Source organism: Prunus avium, chromosome 2 (genome assembly GCF_965620075.1).
Source record: "Prunus avium chromosome 2, drPruAviu1.hap1.1, whole genome shotgun sequence".
Lineage (NCBI taxonomy): Eukaryota > Viridiplantae > Streptophyta > Magnoliopsida > Rosales > Rosaceae > Prunus > Prunus avium.
In genome coordinates this window covers 1,705,200-1,723,770 of record NC_142285.1, presented here as the reverse complement: position 1 = coordinate 1,723,770, position 18,571 = coordinate 1,705,200, and the positions used below count along the sequence as shown (strand labels likewise).

Sequence of the window (18,571 nt, the reverse complement as noted above, 5' to 3'; positions counted from 1 at the left end):
GCACCACAAGCAAGGAATTCACGGGGCTTCCAAAAGCTGGTCAAAATTATACAGAAAAGGGATTTGAGGCATCTAATGCAAGACAGTGTTTTATGAAACACAACAGTTATTCCAAAGGGTCGATGTCGATGACTCAACTCCATTACTTAAAGTTAGTTGGGTTTTTTTATTTATTTAATTTTTTTTTATAACAGCTTGGTTTGTTTTATACCATCATTTGCTGCTAAGGATTGGTTTAGATTGGATAACCAACTAGATTCTAGGTATGTTGAGGGAAAAATTGGAGGTCTAACTTCCAAATTTGGTCTAAGTTGTAGAAGATGGATTAATCGCATTTTTTTAAATGCAAACGATATTGAGAGAGAGGGAAACGAACTTAGGACATCGGATGCATGAGTAAATGCTCTTAACCATTTGAATTACAAGTCTCTTGCAGAAGAACAGAGTAGTCATTAAGCAAGCTTAACACATTTTAATCCCTAAAAAATGGTAAGATATCGACACCTCAAAGCACCATATTGAATGTATCATAAAAAGTTTTGTAAGTTTGTAGCATTCGTTATCTTTACTGGTGCATTGAAATGAGAAATCAAAGAAGATCATCTGATAAGCATGACATCATCTCTTTGTTCGTTGGTTTTTGGATGGATGGCATAGAGAAGATCGTCTGATAAACATGACATAATTTTGGCTTTTGGTTCGTGGGTGGTGTATCGAATTTTGCAAGGTATGTATGCATTGCAAAAACTCTGAAACTGAGAAAATGGTTGAGAAATATATTTGCTTGCGGATAAGTGGCAATGAGGGTAAAAAAGAAAGCCCATGATACCACACATCCTAAGGTAGTTTTTCTCCAATCCAAATAACGACAGCCTAAGCATGAGAGAATTATTTCAGACACGCATCTTCCCATTATTTTGATGGAATGTTCAGGTGTTGAATGCAATAACATGCATCTTAAGCTCCATTTGCACGGAGGTATTCAAAATAAATTATTTAAAAGAAGAAAACAAAGTGAGAATCGTATTGCAGAATATCTTTCCAAAAGCAAGCACAGAAGGATTCATCAAAATCTTGTTTTAGGAATCAAAGAAACTAAAACAGACTAAAAGCAGTTTGTGGAAAAGCCAAGAATCTTAAAACTTTCTGTTCACTACGGATTTGCATACACCAGCATTTGTTGTATAATGAGATTATACTAATTTCAGAAGCAATTATTTGCTAGACCAACCAAATTGTTCCGGGAGTACAACAATTTGACATCATTGAAGGAAAAAAGAATTTTTTGACTTTCATAAAGTAGAAAAAAGCCAAAACAAAAACACACATAAATAACCTGCAAATCATATGAATGAAACTCCCAAAATAAGTGGCATTTTCCACCACTCAATAATCTGGTTTTATGGGAACAAAACTCAATTCCATTGTAAAAATCGGTTTGGGATTAACTCCCCTATAACTGAATTATTTTAAGGAAAATTTTGCCGAAACAAGTTCTTCAAACTCAAAAAGATTTTCATCACCATCTAATAATGCTATCTGGCTTGGGAGGAACTACATTCTTAGGCACCACCAGATCCATACTTCTTCCCGAACACAACCAGCTGTAGCTTATCATAACCAGAAAGGACACCAGCACCAGCAATGGCACGGAGGATGTTGGCACCAGCACCCTTAAAGAGAGACTTGGCACCCTCATTCTTCAGGATCTGCTTGAAGGCATCCAGGGAGCTCTTGTACTTGACAGCTTCACCGGAGGTCATCATCATTCTTCTGCGAACAGTGTCAATTGGGTAGGAAGCAAGACCAGCACCATTGGTGATGAGCCAACCAAGGGCAAAGCTGGCGAAGAAACTATCCTGTAGTTTTTAAAACAAACAAAAAAGCAAAACGTCAAAAAGTTGAAAGCAAAAGGTTTTACATGCATATTGCAGTTCATAAGGTCAATAAAGCCAATCCAAACAATAATAGGGAAACACAACTTATCCTTGACTCAATTAATTGAAAATAGACAAGGGCTAAGGTCAACAAATTGCACCATTGTGACATATGATCCTTTAAGAAACAACAAAACAATAAATGCTTTATAGGACTATTTCTAATGCTTCACAACTGACACTAAGTAAAACAAGGGGAAGCCAAAAATAACAAGCAGAACAATTGACAAATCATACAGCAATATGCCAAAAGACTTATAATTTTGAGAAAGTAAAATAATGACTAATATAAGAAAAATTGTGCCATAAGTATGCAGACAAAATATATGATAATTACGCAGAAAGCAACGAAAAATATCATAATTCATGCAACAAGCCACGTTGGTAAATGCAACCCTACTATAAGACCATATAACCATGAACCAAGAGGTTATGAATCAGAGTAGTCCACTAACCTGCAAACCTCCAGTCAGGACCACAGGCTTCAATGAATCATACAATCCAAAGTAGAGACCACGGTACACAATAATACCAACACAAGATATGTTGAATCCACGGTAAAGACCAGCAAGGCCATCAGATTTTAATGTCTTCTTGTAGACATCAACAAGACCATTGAATTGTCTTTCTCCTCCCTTCTTTGCAGCTTTGGCATCATTAGCCAAACGGGTACGGGCATAATCCAACGAGTACACAAAGAGAAGAGAAGAAGCACCAGCAGCACCTCCTGAAGCCAAGTTACCAGCGAACCATTTCCAGTAACCATCCCTGTCTTTCTTGAAGTTGAATAGCCTCTTAAAGTAATCCTTGAAGGCAAAGTTCAAGGCCTGTAATAAATTCCAAGAAGAAATTTTAGCAAATGTTGATATGAATAAAAAAAAAATCCAGAAAATAACATTGTGAGCGAACCTGTGTAGGGAAGTAACGGATGACATTGGCAGTGTTCCCTCTCCACAATGAACCAAACCCCTCTTCCTTGATTGTCCTGCTAAAGCACTCACCAATGCCCTTGTAGGGTTCAGACAACCGACCAGTTTTGATCATTTCATCCTGGTTCTGAATCAAAAGTTTGACACGCTCAATTGGAGCAGCAGCAGTTTTAGATACAGCAGCAGAGACTCCACCCATAAGAAAATCAATAAGAAAGTGGCCTTTCTCTGCAGGGGCTTGGACAAAGATTGGGGATGCAGTTGATGGAACCAAAGATAGATCAGTGGTAGCTCTGCATGCTGGCATAAAGGGATACTGCAATGCAGCATTAGAGTAGTTTCCATATGCACGCCTTTGGTACATCCCCGGCCTTTGGAAGCCACTATCGTATCCCTGAATAGATTGCTGAAGGAGCTGGCCAGCTACCTTCTGAACAACAGAAGGGTGTTGAACCTGATCAACCATTGTGACTTATCCTACAAGAATGTGCACAAAACAATTTTAAACCCAGAGAAAGGAAAATAATAAACCTTCCTGAACCAAGTAAAATATAATTTCAATAAAAGACAACACTATTCGTTCAAAAACTAACTGCCATAAAATATTGTATAAAAGCATCAAATCAAACCAAACTAACAGCTATAAAATCAATCATTCTTTCATAGAGACAGATACCAAAAGAGGACGAGCCTTGATTGATTAATGGATGATCTCAAAGGGTAGGAGTTACGATAGTTAAAACCATATATGTATTTATAAAATACATATATTCTATAATCTGTCTAATGATCTTCATACTTTTTTCTGTTACAGATGCAGACAACATTATGATGTCATTAAAAAAAATAACATAAACTGAATGGGAATCCACTTTTGGTTTTGAACAGTAACAAAATTACAAATATCCAATCTATTAACCTAGATCACATATGTAATGCAGGGTACAAAGAATGTCAATCCAATTTGACAGTATACACGAAAAAAACCCATATCATCGAAAAATGACTTCAGTAGACAAAGGATCCAACTAAACAAATTAACTACTTTGAGTGATAGCATTTAGCATCAAAACAAATCATTTCCTTGTTACCGTGGTAGCAACTTACTGATTGGAAATCGAATTCACATACACACAAGGTAGTTTAAGCGCAATTGTGCAATTATAAAAACTAGTTGCGTAAAGCTCAAAACACCAAAAATTCCCAATCAAAAATGGCGAACAAATCTGAGATCATTGGATCAAGAGTTAAAACCCGGAATAAAATTATTATTTTATAATTGCAACACTATATTATCACTCACGCTCTTCGTGCCGAAATCCAAATAAATTTGAAATTTAGTAAAAATATAAAAACAAAAAGTTTGAAAATGACCAAAACAGACCAGATCTTAACGGATCCAGATCTGTAATCAACAAATAAGCAACTAGAATGAACATGAAAACAAGTCTACCACAGAAATGACACTTAAAAACTCAGATCTGAGACAGATGAACAGAAATTAAACATTAAAAGCATACAAATCCAGTATATCAGATTTCACTACAACAGGTTGCAAATGCAGAAAAACAGAAACAAAAAAATCAGATCTTGAAACTATAGGAACGATACTATAATTTACCTTCGAAAATGAAAAAGAACACAGATCTGAAAGAGAAAAAAATATTCTCACGGAGATATAGAGAAGTTTCAGATCTAAAAATAACTAGCAGATATTTTCATTGAATTTCGTATACCTTTGGAGGAAATGAGAAGCGATTGATGTCTGCCGGGGTCTAAGCTTTGAGCTCTACGCAGAAATGCTCAAAGACAGAGACTTTGTGTGGAGGAGACGAGTTTTTGGGAGCAGCGAAGCTACCCTTTTTATTGGCTGACCGCTGACCTTTCCAAAGAGAACAAGTGTTGAATGGCTGAAATCACAGCCGTTAACTTTCTGATCTAACGGTTCGTATTTCACATGAAAAGGTTGTGTACTGTATGTCAAAGTAGACGGCGCCGTGACGACTATGTAATGGGTTAGCCCAACTTGGGAGATGTGTTGGGCTAGGCTCAAAAAATTGAATAGTTTGGATACCGTATATGCTTGTGCCCTAAACCCAAAAAGTATATTGAACTTTTTCGTTTTTCCTTTCGGGTGTAGAAAAGGGTGTGGGAGAAATTCTCTACCACTCGAGCTACAAGTCTCGTTGATCTTCATCTTTATATTAGGCACATGCTCACCGTTGTACTATCTAATTACTGTCGGTAAGAAAAACAACCACTATGATCACTATGTTAAAATTTTCCAAATGTCATCGGTGGATTTTACGATGTGATTCAAACAAGTGATTATATGTGCAAATAAAATGAATTGGCACACGTTGTATTTTCAAGAGGTGAGCATTGGAAAAAGTTTATATCAACAGATCGAGTATGTTTCAAAAAGTGATATTAGATGAGGGTGAGTTTGGTGGGTAAATTAGTTGATCAAGGATTTTTTTGGCTTTTTCCTCTCATGGGCAAGGAGAGCTTTGGGGTGGAGAGCTTGAATAGAATGAGTGGAATGGTATACAACGTAAGAAGCCATTGCCAGTTAGGAAGGGGGTTGGGGCGGCTTTGGGGTTTTCCCTCTCCAAAAGCTGTTGAACGATTTGGCTATGCTCCATGTGAAAGAACCATGAGAAGGAAATGATGAAAGAAAAATGAGATCATCTTCCATTGATCAGCCACTCAATATATATACAAAGATTTTATCTATGCGACTTGATGCACAAGACTTTTAAGTCTTGGAGTGCAAGACAAGTTTACATATATGCTTAAGCCCATTAAAGAAAACCCAATCAGCCCACATCTCTATTAAGTCCTTTCTTATAATTTCTTTTGTTTAAAAAAAAAGTTATAGACTTTTATTTTTACATAATTAAGACCTTTCTTAAAAAATTTATTCGTGCAGTCCTTTGGGGGAAAAAACAAGAGCAATTGCCCAACATCATGTTTGAGTGACAGAGTAACGTCTTTAATTATGTTTGAGTGTTTCATCTCTTTCGCAACATCTAAACATTTTCAATAATCTAATAACTTAAGATATGATTAGTCAATTTTGAGTTTTTAAAACTGGGCTGTTTGGATTTTATTTTTTGAAGCTGGGTGTAGTGCTTAGATTCACGGGTGGAGGGCAAACCCACACAAAAAAAAAAACTGGGCTTTTTAGCACTGCCAATAAAAATGGGCTGACCCAGATTGTTCAACCACAGAAGCGAAGCCATCATCATAGGAAACATGCCACCCCCTTTCCGGTACCCCAATTTCATTTCAGCAGCTCTCTCTGTCTCTCACAACAATAGAACATTTTTCATGGCTCTGGCTCTGGGTATTCCTCAAAGCTTCTTATGCAGGACATCAAATAGCTCAAAGATCAAGCTGAGCTCAAATATTAGCGACGGCAAAACAAGCACATCCCAAACCCAAACGAAGAAGCGGTGCTTGAGGTGCAACACCCTCTACACAGACAAAGACAATTCCCCTACTGCTTGCTCCTTTCATGGCCACACCACTGGTAATATACATATCACAAATTCAGATGCTTCGCCTTTTGATTTCTGCCCCCACATGCTCATTGGGACCATGTGAGGCCTACTAAAAGTATCTTTCCTTATGATTGAATGATATAAATAGTAACAATAAATTTGTTCGTTAAATAATGTGTCACAACTTTTGTTAGAAATAAATGAGATTCAGAGTAAACTCGTTTTTGAATAAGCGCATTAAAATGATAATTGGTTTTGGATTGTGTAGGAGAGAAGGGATTATTTGCAATCGCCCCACCACACCAAGGGATTGATGGAGAGTGGAGTGATAGGTCTGGAGTTATTGTGTACCGATGGAATGAGAAGAGCAAGAGACCAAACACTGGAAGTGGGAATTGGAAGAAGAGATGGAGCTGTTGTCAAGAGTATGATGAAAATGCCACACCTTGTCAAAGGGGATGCCATGTTTCCTATGATGATGGCTTCACTTTGTATTAGTTAGCCACAACCACAATTCAATTGCTTCAAATAATTAATGTATCATCACTTGTTAATTTAGAGTATGTTATATGGTTCACAAATGCCTATATCAATCTGCTTTTGTAATTTCCTTTTTGCATTCAACTTTGCTTTGATGGATGTGAGCAGAGTCCATTGAAATTTGAAATAATCCTCTGTTTTGGTTAACTTGAAGTCCATCAAAACTACATTGGCATTCAGCCAATTGTTCATCATTTTGCTAGTTCAATTTGGACACTTTAGAAAACGAAAGTCATTCAAAATAAGGGGCGTTGTACGAGAAATCAAATCATACATAAATGATAGAAGCCTCGAACACACGTATAATGCCATGAGGTGTTCGAAAATGGTTGAAGTAGACGAAAATGATTAACAGGGAGCTTCTCATATATGCAGAAGCTAAGCTATAGCCTATATATGTAAGCCCCACATAACTCATAGCACTTACATTTACAAATCTTATTTCCAAATTCTAACAACCACCCATCCACATAAAATCTGAAAAGATTTACTTCAAATTCCTTTGGCTCTTTTCCCCCCAACTCCAGCACTTGTAAAATTGTATAAGCAGATGAGAAAGCCCATGGACAGGTGGGATCAGAAGTCTTTTTATTTCATAATTGAAATCTATATTGTATTTCAAATGTGCACAGCAGAACCACATTGTTAGAAGAAAAAGAAGGCATCAACGCAAACTAGAAGGAGCCAATAGTTTTAAAAGACTCATGAACATGCTTCAACATGTCATGGTCACGGTTCCACTCAGGCGTAGGCGCATTCACAAAATGAGCATAGAGCTTGTTCTGAGCACAAGTCACTGAAATCAAACTATGAGCAGCAACGCCGTCGATTTCATACACGTAGTAAACTTGTCCCTTCTCGTCCTTCTTCTCCTCCGACGTCACATTGTCCGCGCTAGCTAGCAAGTCCTGCAAGTTCACATCTGACAGAGCCAAATTGTTCAGTACCAAGTCCTTTGGTGCTAGTTGCCTAAACCCAGAAAGGAACGTCAAGTACTCTTTCTCTGACTTCTTCTTCGGGTTATAAAATTCGCTATCAGTTCCATTCGTACCTGTTCATCAACAAATAGTAACCGAGTCACATTTTTCTTCGATTTAGATTCACAGTCTCACAACATAACATTTATATATAATTAAGTGTCGCAACAAATGTATATAGTAGCGTATATATGTATATATGTACCCTTTTCGACTTTCGATACCAAACGCTCTTTCCAACCATCTGGCACGTCAAAGACATACTCGGCGGAGTCTTTCTTGTTAGAGTTGCCACCGTAGCCGCCATAGTTGGCTGCGCTGGCGGCAGTGCCGTAGTAGACTTGGTAAGTTGTTGCTGCTGTGGAGTCTGCTAATGAGGGTGGAGTGGCGGTTAGGATGGCGGCGGTGGCAGCGGTGGCTGTTAATGTGGCGGTTAAGGTAGTTAGGAGTGGTTTGGAGGGTGGGATGGAGAGGTGGGATTTGGATGGTGGTGGAGTTTGAGGTGGTTTTGGAGAAGTGATGGTGGTATTGGGGGTGTTGGTGGTGGTTGCAGAGAAGAAGGTGGAAGGGGAGAACATGGTAGCCATGGGATGGGATTGGATAGAGGGTTGTGGTTCTTTCCTTGTCTTTCTTATCTTTAATTTAAGATTTTCCTTATCCCATGTGGTGGGAAAAAGTTGGGGTATTTGGCCATTGACCAATCATGCAAACCGCAAGAGGGACCCCTTAGGATGGATGGGCTACAACAGCGTTAGTGACAGTGTAACATACTATCTCCCTCTATTTCTTTAAAATGTTTATCAATGTTTATTATTCACGAACTAATTCTTGGTGTTGGAGGGTTTTTTTTCTTCATAATATTTGAAGATGTCTAGATTCTCCTATATAAGAAGACTTCGTTTGGTGGCTCGCTATGTACTCTATTTCAATTGAGTTTGACGAATGTCATGGTTCGGTGCAATTTGTTTGTTGAACTTATAAATGTTGGAATTGAACTTATTAAAATTGACAAGAATTCAACATATTATAAGTCCTATTATGATGAATAAGACTCACAAAAACTAACTTGGGCTAAATTTCAATTTAATTTAGGTTGAGCCACTAAATAAGGCCGAAAAGTGGTTTATTTTTATTTTTTAGTACAACTTATAAGCGATAGTCTAAACTCACACACACAACTAAGATGTCATAAGGATTTGAACTTGAGACTTATAGTCTGCAAATCAAGGCACTTTTCCACTAAATGAAAAGTTTTATACATGAAGTGTATGCTCCGAAAGTTAATACAATATAAGTTTGTATATTGTTCGCAAGAAAAATACTTAGGAAACCATATTATTGTACTACATTGTATAATATCTTTAAAATATACTGATAGGCTCCACATCTATTTAAAATGTTGTATTTATTTATTTATTTATTTGTCGGAACTTCTAAACATTGCTTTGCTCTATTAGTTCAAATAGTTAATAGTCTTTACTCCACATCTATTTAAAATGTTGTATTTATTTATTTATTTATTTGTCGGAACTTCTAAACATTGCTTTGCTCTATTAGTTCAAATGGTTAATAGTCTTTACTTTTATATCAGAGGTCTTAGATTTGGTTCTCTTTTCTCTCAATATTGTTTGTATTGTAATTTTTTTTTTTTGAGACTAAAATTAATAATCCACATAAAATTTTAAAAATATATATTTTTTTATACAAACAATAGTCTAAATGACTCTAAATAAATCTAATCTAAAATGAAAATTTGAAATTATATGCCTTTGCTTTAATTATAGCGTGAACCCATGGAGAATACGAGTCGCATGGATGTCAATATAGAACTTTCTTGTTTTTCATACAAAATCTGTCTATTTTCTTTTAGAAAATTTATAATTATTTATTAATATTTGCGTTTCGGCCCTCCGTTATTTCTTATTTTGGTCGCACCCGACCCACCAATACCATAATTTCTTACAACCTACCGTTTCGTCCGCGATTCTCAATCCTCTTCTGTGCATAGGGGTATGCCCGTAATTATATCCCAAAACCAATGGCCATTTCATATCGTACACCGACCGCCAAAAAAACCCTAGATACTCACAATTTTGAGACTCGCAGAGAGACTTTTTCCTCTCTCTCTTTTGTCAGAGACTCGGAATGAATAATTAAGACTTGTTGATTCATTGCTCCCTCTGTTTCTTTATCATTCTCAAGCTTTTCAGGGTTTCCAATTTTTGTTCCTGTGGAAAGGCTCTGGCTTATCCCTCGGTTTCTTGATCGCCATGTCCAAAAGGTGAGTTTTGTTTTGAAGATGACCATTGATCGTAAAATGAATATTGTTGAATCTTCTAATTTTTGGATATGTGATTTTACATATGTAATTTGCTGAATTTGGTATTTTTCTGTTCCTAAAAGATTCTTGGAATTGCTAATTTTTATTTTGTTTTAAATTTTTTAAAAATTAATTGGTTGCTGAGAAAATGGAGGAAATGACGAGGATGAAAATAGGAAAAAGAAATTAAATTTGAAATGTTGAACAGTACTGGTATTGGAGTTGTTGTCCTTTGATTAATTTGTTGGGTAATGTTGGTTAGAGGTCCTTTGGGAATCAATATTGTGGAAATTCCCACGTGAAAATAAATTTTCTGTCTTTATATTTGCTGCTTTTGTGAATTTATAACACCTTTCCATTCTGTTTAACATCAATGAAATGGTTGTATAATCCCATTTGTGCAAAATATTGGATAAATGAGTAATTTTGAGTCGTGATATGATTTTGAAATCTGAATTATTTAAAGATATGTAAAGAAAAGTGATTGTAAAACTCCTTTAGTTCATATTGTTTTTTATTTTTTATTTTTCTGTAGTTTAAGTGGCTCTTCATTTGGTTTTTTAGAACTTATCTGAAGAGTTGGGGTGGTATTGGAAAGGAATGCATTTGTGAAATTATATCTGTGAAATTATGAATATTTGATCAAATCCTTTAATAGTGTTTTAGCAAACTTCTTTATTGTCACATTTCAAGAGGCATTCCATGGCTCATTTGGTTGGTCTTTGTTGACGGTAATTGAACTAGTTCTTTTGTCATTTCAATTTTCTTCAGGGTTCTCTGCAAATTTTTTGCCCATGGAGCCTGTTTGAAAGGGGAGCATTGTGAGTTTTCACATGATTGGAAGGCAACACCAAATAATGTAAACTATTTATTCTACTTACCCTTAGTTGCATTTGTGTTAAGTAATAACAATCAACAGTTATTATTACCTTCTAAACTTTTTGCTTTCTGGTTCATCATGACAGATATGTACCTTTTATCAGAAAGGCGCTTGTGCATTTGGTAGTCGATGCAGATATGAACATGTTAAAGCTTCTCGGGCTCAGTCTTCTGGTTCGTCTTCATCAACAATTTCTCAGCAATCTCTGGCTGTTGATTCTTTATCTCTGGCTCATCCTTCAAGAACCTCATCAAGTGGAGTTGCTCTTGCCCCGGGAATTCTTTCGGAACTCTCTGCTTCAAGTAGTCCTTTCTTACCTCCCTCTAAGCCTGCCTGGAATGGTTCCCTGGATGATGATGATTATGATGATAATGGTGACAATGATGATGATGGTGCTGGGGCGACTAGGAGTACTAGGCCAGAAGATCATGCTATTTGTTCATTTGCTGCAGCGGGTAATTGTCCTCGTGGAGAAAAATGTCCTCATATTCATGGAGATATATGCCCCAGCTGTGGAAAACATTGCTTGCATCCTTACAGACCTATGGAAAGGGAGGAGCATATGAAGACATGTGAGGAAAAGCAGAAGCAACTTGAGGCTTTGAAACGCAGTCAAGAAATAGAATGCAGTGTTTGCCTGGAACGTGTTTTGTCAAAGCCCACAGTTGCTGAGCGGAAGTTTGGGATACTCTCAGAATGTGATCATCCTTTTTGCGTATCTTGTATTCGAAATTGGCGTAGTAGTTCCCCAACTTCTGGTATGGATGTCAATAGTGCATTGAGAGCGTGCCCAATATGTCGGAAGCTGTCATACTTTGTCATTCCAAGTGTCATTTGGTATAACACAAAAGAAGAGAAACAGGAAATTATTGACAGCTACAAGTCAAGGCTCAGGTAATTTTGTGCTTAATTGTCCTTTTGTTCTTTTTAAAGCTGCGGTTCAATTAGCAGTGCACTGTGTTGTACCTTGGATATTTTTCACAATTTATTTTTTCAGAATGGAAATATTATAGTTTAACTTTTGTTTATATATAAAATACTGAATTTGGAGGACAGAAATAACAGCTTTGTATTGCTCTTTTGATTTGAAGTTGGAAAGGCCTCGAGAGTGGGAAACAGTGGAATCTCTCTCTCTCTCTCTCATTATATTTTGTTTTGTTTGTGCTTATATTTCTTTTATCTTGCAGGTCAATTGATTGCAAGCACTTCGATTTTGGAAATGGGAACTGCCCATTTGGAACTAGTTGCTTTTATAAGGTAATAGAAATGCTACAGTGAATTATGCTGCTGCAATTGTCATTCACATTGGTTTTTCTGTTATGTTGAGTGCAATTTACCATGTAAAGAATCTACTGATGACTTGGACAAGTATGTGATGGCTAGTCTACTTGCCTCTTAAGCCCCAAACCTAAAATCATAAACTCTGTTCCCCTTATCTTTTTATTCCTTGTGTTTGTGGAGCCATTTGATATACTTTGTGATGGATTTTGGTGTGGCCCCTTTGATTTTATTTGCTTATTTTGAAACTTGCTTTATTTATTATTATTTTTTGTTGTGATTGATTGCGGGTGGATGCCTTCTTTGTGGCCTAATTAGGTGGCCTTTTGTTATTTACCTGAGGATATTGAGATCAATATATTGTGATTTGTATTTTATTGATGAAGCACGTTTCTTTAACTAATACTACTCTTAGTTCATTTGATGAAAACATTATTTCCGTGTCACCAAGTCCAATCATGTGTTGAAGTACCTGCACTTGTATGAGTGAGTGGTAGGTGGGGATAAGGGGTTGCGTATTGAGTTTTTATGTGGTATATGTTATACTGCTGTTTATATACACTTGATGCTTTGGTCTTTCAGGCCTTTGCAATATCTGTGTTTAAATATTTTGTCTGATTTATGCCCATCCCCATGCAACATAGTTGGAGCAGGAAAAAAATGTATTTATTATTATATAGTCCAGAGTTTATATAACTGCATTTACTGATGTGGTTGTATTCGGTCTTTAAGAACTTTAATTTCTTGTACGCATTTTTCCCTTTAATCTTTGCACATGTTCTGTCCTTGTGCCTGTTGTTTCTGGTCGGTCTAGGACTCTAATAACATGTAGAATCAATGCATTACCAGTTGTTGAATAACCTGTTGAGATGTTTTTCAGGCTTCCAAGGGCTTGCAATTGTGTCTGCATGATAAAAATTATAGTCAGATGGCTCCCTCTAGATTCCTTATAACCAAAATCAACCAAGCCTCGGTTTAATAACACGGGGTTATATAGGACAACACATTGCTTTCTACGTAATACTAGTATTTGGTATAAATACTTTTGGGGCAATAGGAGCATCATGATATCTGTTTGTTTATTTTTTAGGCTTCTCTTATACATTTGGGGTCTTATTCTTGGATCTTTCCTCTTTCCTCTGGTTCAATATGTAACTTGTTCTTTCCCTTTTCATTGCAAATACCTCAACTCAATATTGGTCATTTGACGTTTGTATGGTCTTCTTGAGGTTTACTATGGTCATGCTTTTTATGATATACCTATTGGCAAAGGTTTTCCATCCTTGACGTAACTGACACTGATGAATTGTAAAAACTGACTGATGTAGTTTGTCATTGCTAAGGTCTACATCAATATACTAAGTGAATATCAATTTGATGCTTGTTTGCGATTTTGAAAATAATCTGTGCTTTTAATAATTGATACTTGGGGAAACAGAAGTAATGCTCTTTCTCTCTCTCTCTCTCTCTCTCTCTCACCCTCCTGTGTTATTGACATAGTCTGTCATGGAAATTAAAACCTTCTATTGCTTTTATAGTTGTATTTGGTCATATTCGAGGAGAGGCATCAAACTAGCTTCTCCTGAATGTTGGCCTTAGAATCATGTGCCGTTTTTTGTTTTCATTTTACTTTCATCTCGGAGAGGATTAGCTTTGTGACACCTTTAATGGGTAGAATTTTTTGTGTTCCAGCATACGGTCAAGCCAGGCTCATATGTATGGAAATTTCACAGGCCACCTCCAAGAAGGCCTCCTCCACGGCGATATGATATTGTGCCTATGGATGTCATATTTCATATGTTCGAGCACTTAGAAGAATGGGATGATTATATACTTGAAGATTTAGAAAATGAAGATTTAAACCCATTGGAGAGGGAGTTGTTAATGCACATGGGTTTTGATACAAGTGACTCGAGTGAAGATGAGATAGATTTATGGCCCGTGAGCTACTAGATTTAGCCAGTTGTATCTTCTCAAATTTCCTTATGGGTTTTGGAGTTGCTGTGTTTTGATTGTAGTTTGTATTTTGACAACTCCTATTTATGAATGAAATATAGATTTATTCTCCAGTGATGGGGTTATGTTCTCTGAATCTCTAATAGTTTTTATTGGTGTGACGTGATATTTATGCTAACCATTTTATAACTTTCAAAGGCATCCAGTCTAACTGATAAAAATGAAAAGGAAAGAAACTGTTATATGGCTATGATTTGCATTTGTGCTTTAATTTTTCAGTTGTACAATCTTTCTGACCAATCACCATTTTGTCGTATTTTTGTGTTTGGCCCATAAAGTTTGGGTTGTTGGATGTATATGGCAATCTCTTCTTGTTTTATATGCGACACGGCTTTTATTTGAGGTTTCTCTAAGTTGAGGTACTTTTTGAAGTCACTTTGTTGTCGCCTTGGGCTGTCACTGATGACACTTTTTTTCTTGTATGGTAACCTCCTGAATTTTCTGTACTTTTCAGATTATATTCCTTCTACTGTCATGTGCACATTTCCATCTCAAAGTATGTTTTGCATCTACTTTTTACTTCCTGAGCTGGTCTGTTGTCTGTTCAAATGTGGTGTTCACTCTTGTGCTCTTACATTTCTTATCCGTGTCTCATTTGTGTGTATTTTTGTTTTCTATTCTGGAGCAGGTCCTGTTTACTTACAATAATTATGCATTGAACATGGCTGTTGTCTGATTGCAGCATGCATACAGGGATGGCCGTCTGGAGGAAGTAGCACTGCGCCATCTTGGAAATGAAGATGGTCAGACGGTGATAGCTACAAATATTAGGTTTGCTTTGTGCCTTCTGATTATTTTTTTCGATCATTTAATTTTCTTTTCTTACTAAATTTTTGGCATTTTCAGGCTGTCAGACTTTCTTGCTGATCTACACATAAGGTGAATAACGCCGTTTCAACATTCCAATGTAAGTTTTTGCTCTGGTTTGATTCTGATTCTTTACTACAACTGCTTTCCATAAATGTAATAGTTCATTTATGGCAGACCTCTAATCAGAAGGTTAAGTTGTCAAATAACAAATACAAAGTTTTGTATACAACAGGGATGGCCTATCAGTAAAGTAGTAGCCATTATGCATGATGACCACACCTTGATACCATAATGTTCTGTAATTTGTCTTGCAGTGGTAAATGGGACTGTGAACTTAGACAAACTGAATGTTTTTCTTTAGTAGTTGATGATCATATTGATTAATGGCAGTGTTGTATGATTTTGCCTATATGAATCACTGAAAAATGATGTGTCTGCTTCAATCTTGCCTATATGTGCAGGATTTTTTTACATCAAGAACATATGCGCAGCTCTCATGCTGGTGTTTCAATTGCAAGTGGAATACTCCAGTGGTTTGAAAGGTGTGGTTCATGTACCTTGAGTTTTTCTTTGTTTGATAAAGTTCCCAGCACTGTTTATTTCCCTTGAATGATATAGAAATTATGAATTTACTTTTTGTAATTTCATTTTTCAAGTTGATTGTAGCTTTTGTGGAACATGAGGCTGAAAACTAAAAAGTTGTATTATCCAATTTCTTTTGTTGTGCACTTTATCATGATTTCAAGTCTCACTTAGTTCCTGCTTCTGGTTTTACTCATAACATGGCCTTTCTTTACATGAAAAGTTGGTGGTCTGCTGCTCTCATTGTTTAAATAGTGCCAGAAATTACCTGTTGGCCATAGTGTTTAAAAGCCTTGTATAAAAGAGTTTCTGGCTTTCTTCTGGTGCTGGATGTAATCGGGATACGGGTTTGATAGTTTATTGTGCAGTTGGGGGTCACTAAAAAAAGAAATAATCTAAGGATTTGTCTTTCACATGTTAATTTAGGAAAAATTTAAAATACAATGGCTGGTCTTGCAATTTTTTTTACAGTCTTGTTAGGTGTGTATGCATTTTTTGGCAATTTTTATCTCTTTCGTCACTAACGTATGCTTGTGTAATTTATACTCTGATGTGTCGTGCAGAATTGCTTGCTTGATGGTGATCCAGTTTTTGGAGAAAGCATACATGTAACAGAATTCAAAATAAAAGTAATTATGGAGTGGATGAGCATATGTTGAGGATTTTGACAATTATATTTGTGCCTGCCTGTGGCTTCAATAAGTGTCTACAGATTGGGTCAAAATGAAATTGAATAAAGGATAGGATGTATGGACAGCATGCCAATATCAAACTGGTTGGTTGGGGACTGTATATAAATTATAAAAATGGATAGTGGGATTCAAATGGGTTTTTTTCATCATCAATGGTGGAGGTGATAGATGCTTTGAATAAAATAAGACGTGTTTTTGTTTAGAGGGTGTTGCCTGGGTTATTGTCATATTTAGATATTCATTGGTTTTTCGACCACATTTTGGATTCAGAATATGGTGTAGCCTTTGTAATGATTTTCGTCCAGTTTGGAGTGAAGCTCTACTATGATGTAGTCACAGTTTTATTAATTTTGCTTCTTCAGTCATCTACTAACCATATAATCCTAGGCAAAAATGTAGTAGGATTATGAATCCTATTTAAAATTTGGGATTAAGTTGGATTGGATTATGCTGCCAGACTATGTAAGAACATATTTTAGTTTATCCAGCCCTTTAATCATGTGTAGTACTATTAAACATGTCATTGAATTTGTGTAATCCTCTTCAATCCAATACAATCTAATACAATGCAATCCCATAATTCAATCCAATCTTAGTCGTCAAATATGGCTTTAATTTTGTCGACTGCGATTCGATGAAATGAGCATGTCAAGGGCACATTTGAGGTGATTTTTGCATCTAAAAAGTCTCAACTGTTGCTTGTGTTCCTCATGTGCTCATTTTCCAAACAGAATGCACAGTTTAAGGGACTACTTTGTTCCCAAAAATTGCTGGTATCAAAGTAGAACTTGACCCGATAACTGTAAGCACCCAAGTAGTGTAGTAATTTTTTTGAACATGAGATGGCTGTCTGTGTGGAGAAAGTAGTGCTTTGTCACCTTCGAATTGAAGATGTCAGACTGTGACATTAAGTTCTACTCTGTACTAATTGAAAATTGAATATTCTTTTATACAGAAAAGTAAAAACAAAGAGGAAAGATTTTTCGGATTTGTACATCTCTGTTTCTTAGTTCTTTTCTAAAGAAATCATTTCCCAGCTAACTCTCCCTTCTTCCCTTTCTTTTCAGGTCCCTTGTGAGAATTGAAGTTCCCTTGACCCGTATGCATGAGGAGAATTGAACTTTATTTGAACAGTATGCATGAGGAGAATTCAAGTTCCCTTGTGAGAATTGAACCTCATATGATACTAACGTTGGTTTACTTTCAATTTTGTTTCTTATTTCTTATTTTACTTCCTTTTTTTTTTGTTTCTAATTACTTTCATACATATGCTGTGGAGAAAAGAAGAAACAGATTTGAGTGAAGAAAAGCCAATAACCATCATTCAAATGTACGTTTCCTGTTAATGCACCTGGGTTGTGATCATAAAATCGACTCGACCCTTGAGCTACTACATTTAGGTTTATATACGCAAACAGATAGTTAATATTCCATTCTGTTTGATGTGCATCTGCTTTTTGTTTCACATATTATATCCTCTCTGTTTTTTTTTTTTTTGGTGAGATAGAGGCCAAAAGGGCCAGAACAAAAAGAACTAAACAACCTCGTGGACGTAGCTCAATTATGAGTAAACCACGTAAAACTATAGTGATTGATTTGTGTTGTTTATTCTTTTGATTCTCAATCTCGTTTACCACCAGAGTGTTCGAATATTTATTCTCAACTTAATTTGGCTACATGGAGGAACTTCAAAACAATGAATTTAGATAAAATTATAAGGCAAAGTTGTTTGTATGGATTATTGTAATTCATGTATGCCAAGATCTAGACAAGAAAGAAAGGAAGAAAATAAATTGATTTCAAATGATTCCTCATATGTAGTCATTTTAAATCAATTTCAAATGTATGACATTTAGTTATTTCAAATACATTCAATTTAATGTGGTTCTTGTTATTGTAGCAAATTTAGCATTGTTCAAATCATCTCTGTCATAGCAGTTCAAAGCAGCGTGACCCTTCTTCCAGCAAATTTGACAAGGCTCTTGTTGGTCCTTTTTCCTGCGAACGCTCCTTTCGGTGATTCCGAGCGGATTGGATTGCTCTACAAGGGGTAAGGAGGTTGCTGGATCAACACCAATGCCCCGATTGGATCTTCTTGGCTCAT

General features: G+C 36.2%; 4 protein-coding genes across 5 annotated transcripts; 2 read left to right on the top strand and 2 right to left on the bottom strand.

Annotated features, from left to right (window-relative positions):
- Positions 1-1,332: 1,332 nt before the first annotated feature.
- Positions 1,333-4,761, bottom strand: LOC110744330 (ADP/ATP translocase 1, mitochondrial). The gene is made up of 4 exons (XM_021944308.2): positions 4,603-4,761; positions 2,847-3,343; positions 2,393-2,764; positions 1,333-1,859 (listed from the first exon to the last, which is right to left on the bottom strand). Exons 2-4 carry the CDS (start codon positions 3,330-3,332, stop codon positions 1,563-1,565), a joined length of 1,155 nt encoding a protein of 384 aa, XP_021800000.1. The 5' UTR covers positions 3,333-3,343; positions 4,603-4,761; the 3' UTR covers positions 1,333-1,562.
- Positions 4,762-6,103: 1,342 nt separating this feature from the next.
- LOC110744329 (uncharacterized) lies at positions 6,104-7,059 on the top strand. The gene is made up of 2 exons (XM_021944307.2): positions 6,104-6,401; positions 6,641-7,059. Exons 1-2 carry the CDS (start codon positions 6,125-6,127, stop codon positions 6,868-6,870), a joined length of 507 nt encoding a protein of 168 aa, XP_021799999.2. The 5' UTR covers positions 6,104-6,124; the 3' UTR covers positions 6,871-7,059.
- A 198-nt stretch (positions 7,060-7,257) lies between these two features.
- On the bottom strand, positions 7,258-8,535 carry LOC110744331 (thylakoid lumenal protein (Mog1/PsbP/DUF1795-like photosystem II reaction center PsbP family protein)). The gene is made up of 2 exons (XM_021944309.2): positions 8,095-8,535; positions 7,258-7,963 (listed from the first exon to the last, which is right to left on the bottom strand). Exons 1-2 carry the CDS (start codon positions 8,474-8,476, stop codon positions 7,587-7,589), a joined length of 759 nt encoding a protein of 252 aa, XP_021800001.1. The 5' UTR covers positions 8,477-8,535; the 3' UTR covers positions 7,258-7,586.
- A 1,327-nt stretch (positions 8,536-9,862) lies between these two features.
- On the top strand, positions 9,863-16,828 carry LOC110744326 (zinc finger (CCCH-type/C3HC4-type RING finger) family protein). Of its 2 annotated transcripts, XM_088249203.1 has the most exons (8): positions 9,863-10,170; positions 10,981-11,068; positions 11,175-11,983; positions 12,277-12,346; positions 15,066-15,154; positions 15,230-15,290; positions 15,655-15,735; positions 16,339-16,828. In XM_088249203.1, exons 1-6 carry the CDS (start codon positions 10,160-10,162, stop codon positions 15,264-15,266), a joined length of 1,104 nt encoding a protein of 367 aa, XP_088105329.1. In that variant the 5' UTR covers positions 9,863-10,159; the 3' UTR covers positions 15,267-15,290; positions 15,655-15,735; positions 16,339-16,828. The 2 variants fall into 2 exon arrangements, with proteins under 2 accessions (XP_088105329.1, XP_021799994.1); XM_021944302.2 differs by lacking the exons at positions 15,066-15,154; positions 15,230-15,290; positions 15,655-15,735; positions 16,339-16,828 and adding an exon at positions 14,060-14,453.
- The last annotated feature ends 1,743 nt before the right edge of the window (positions 16,829-18,571 follow it).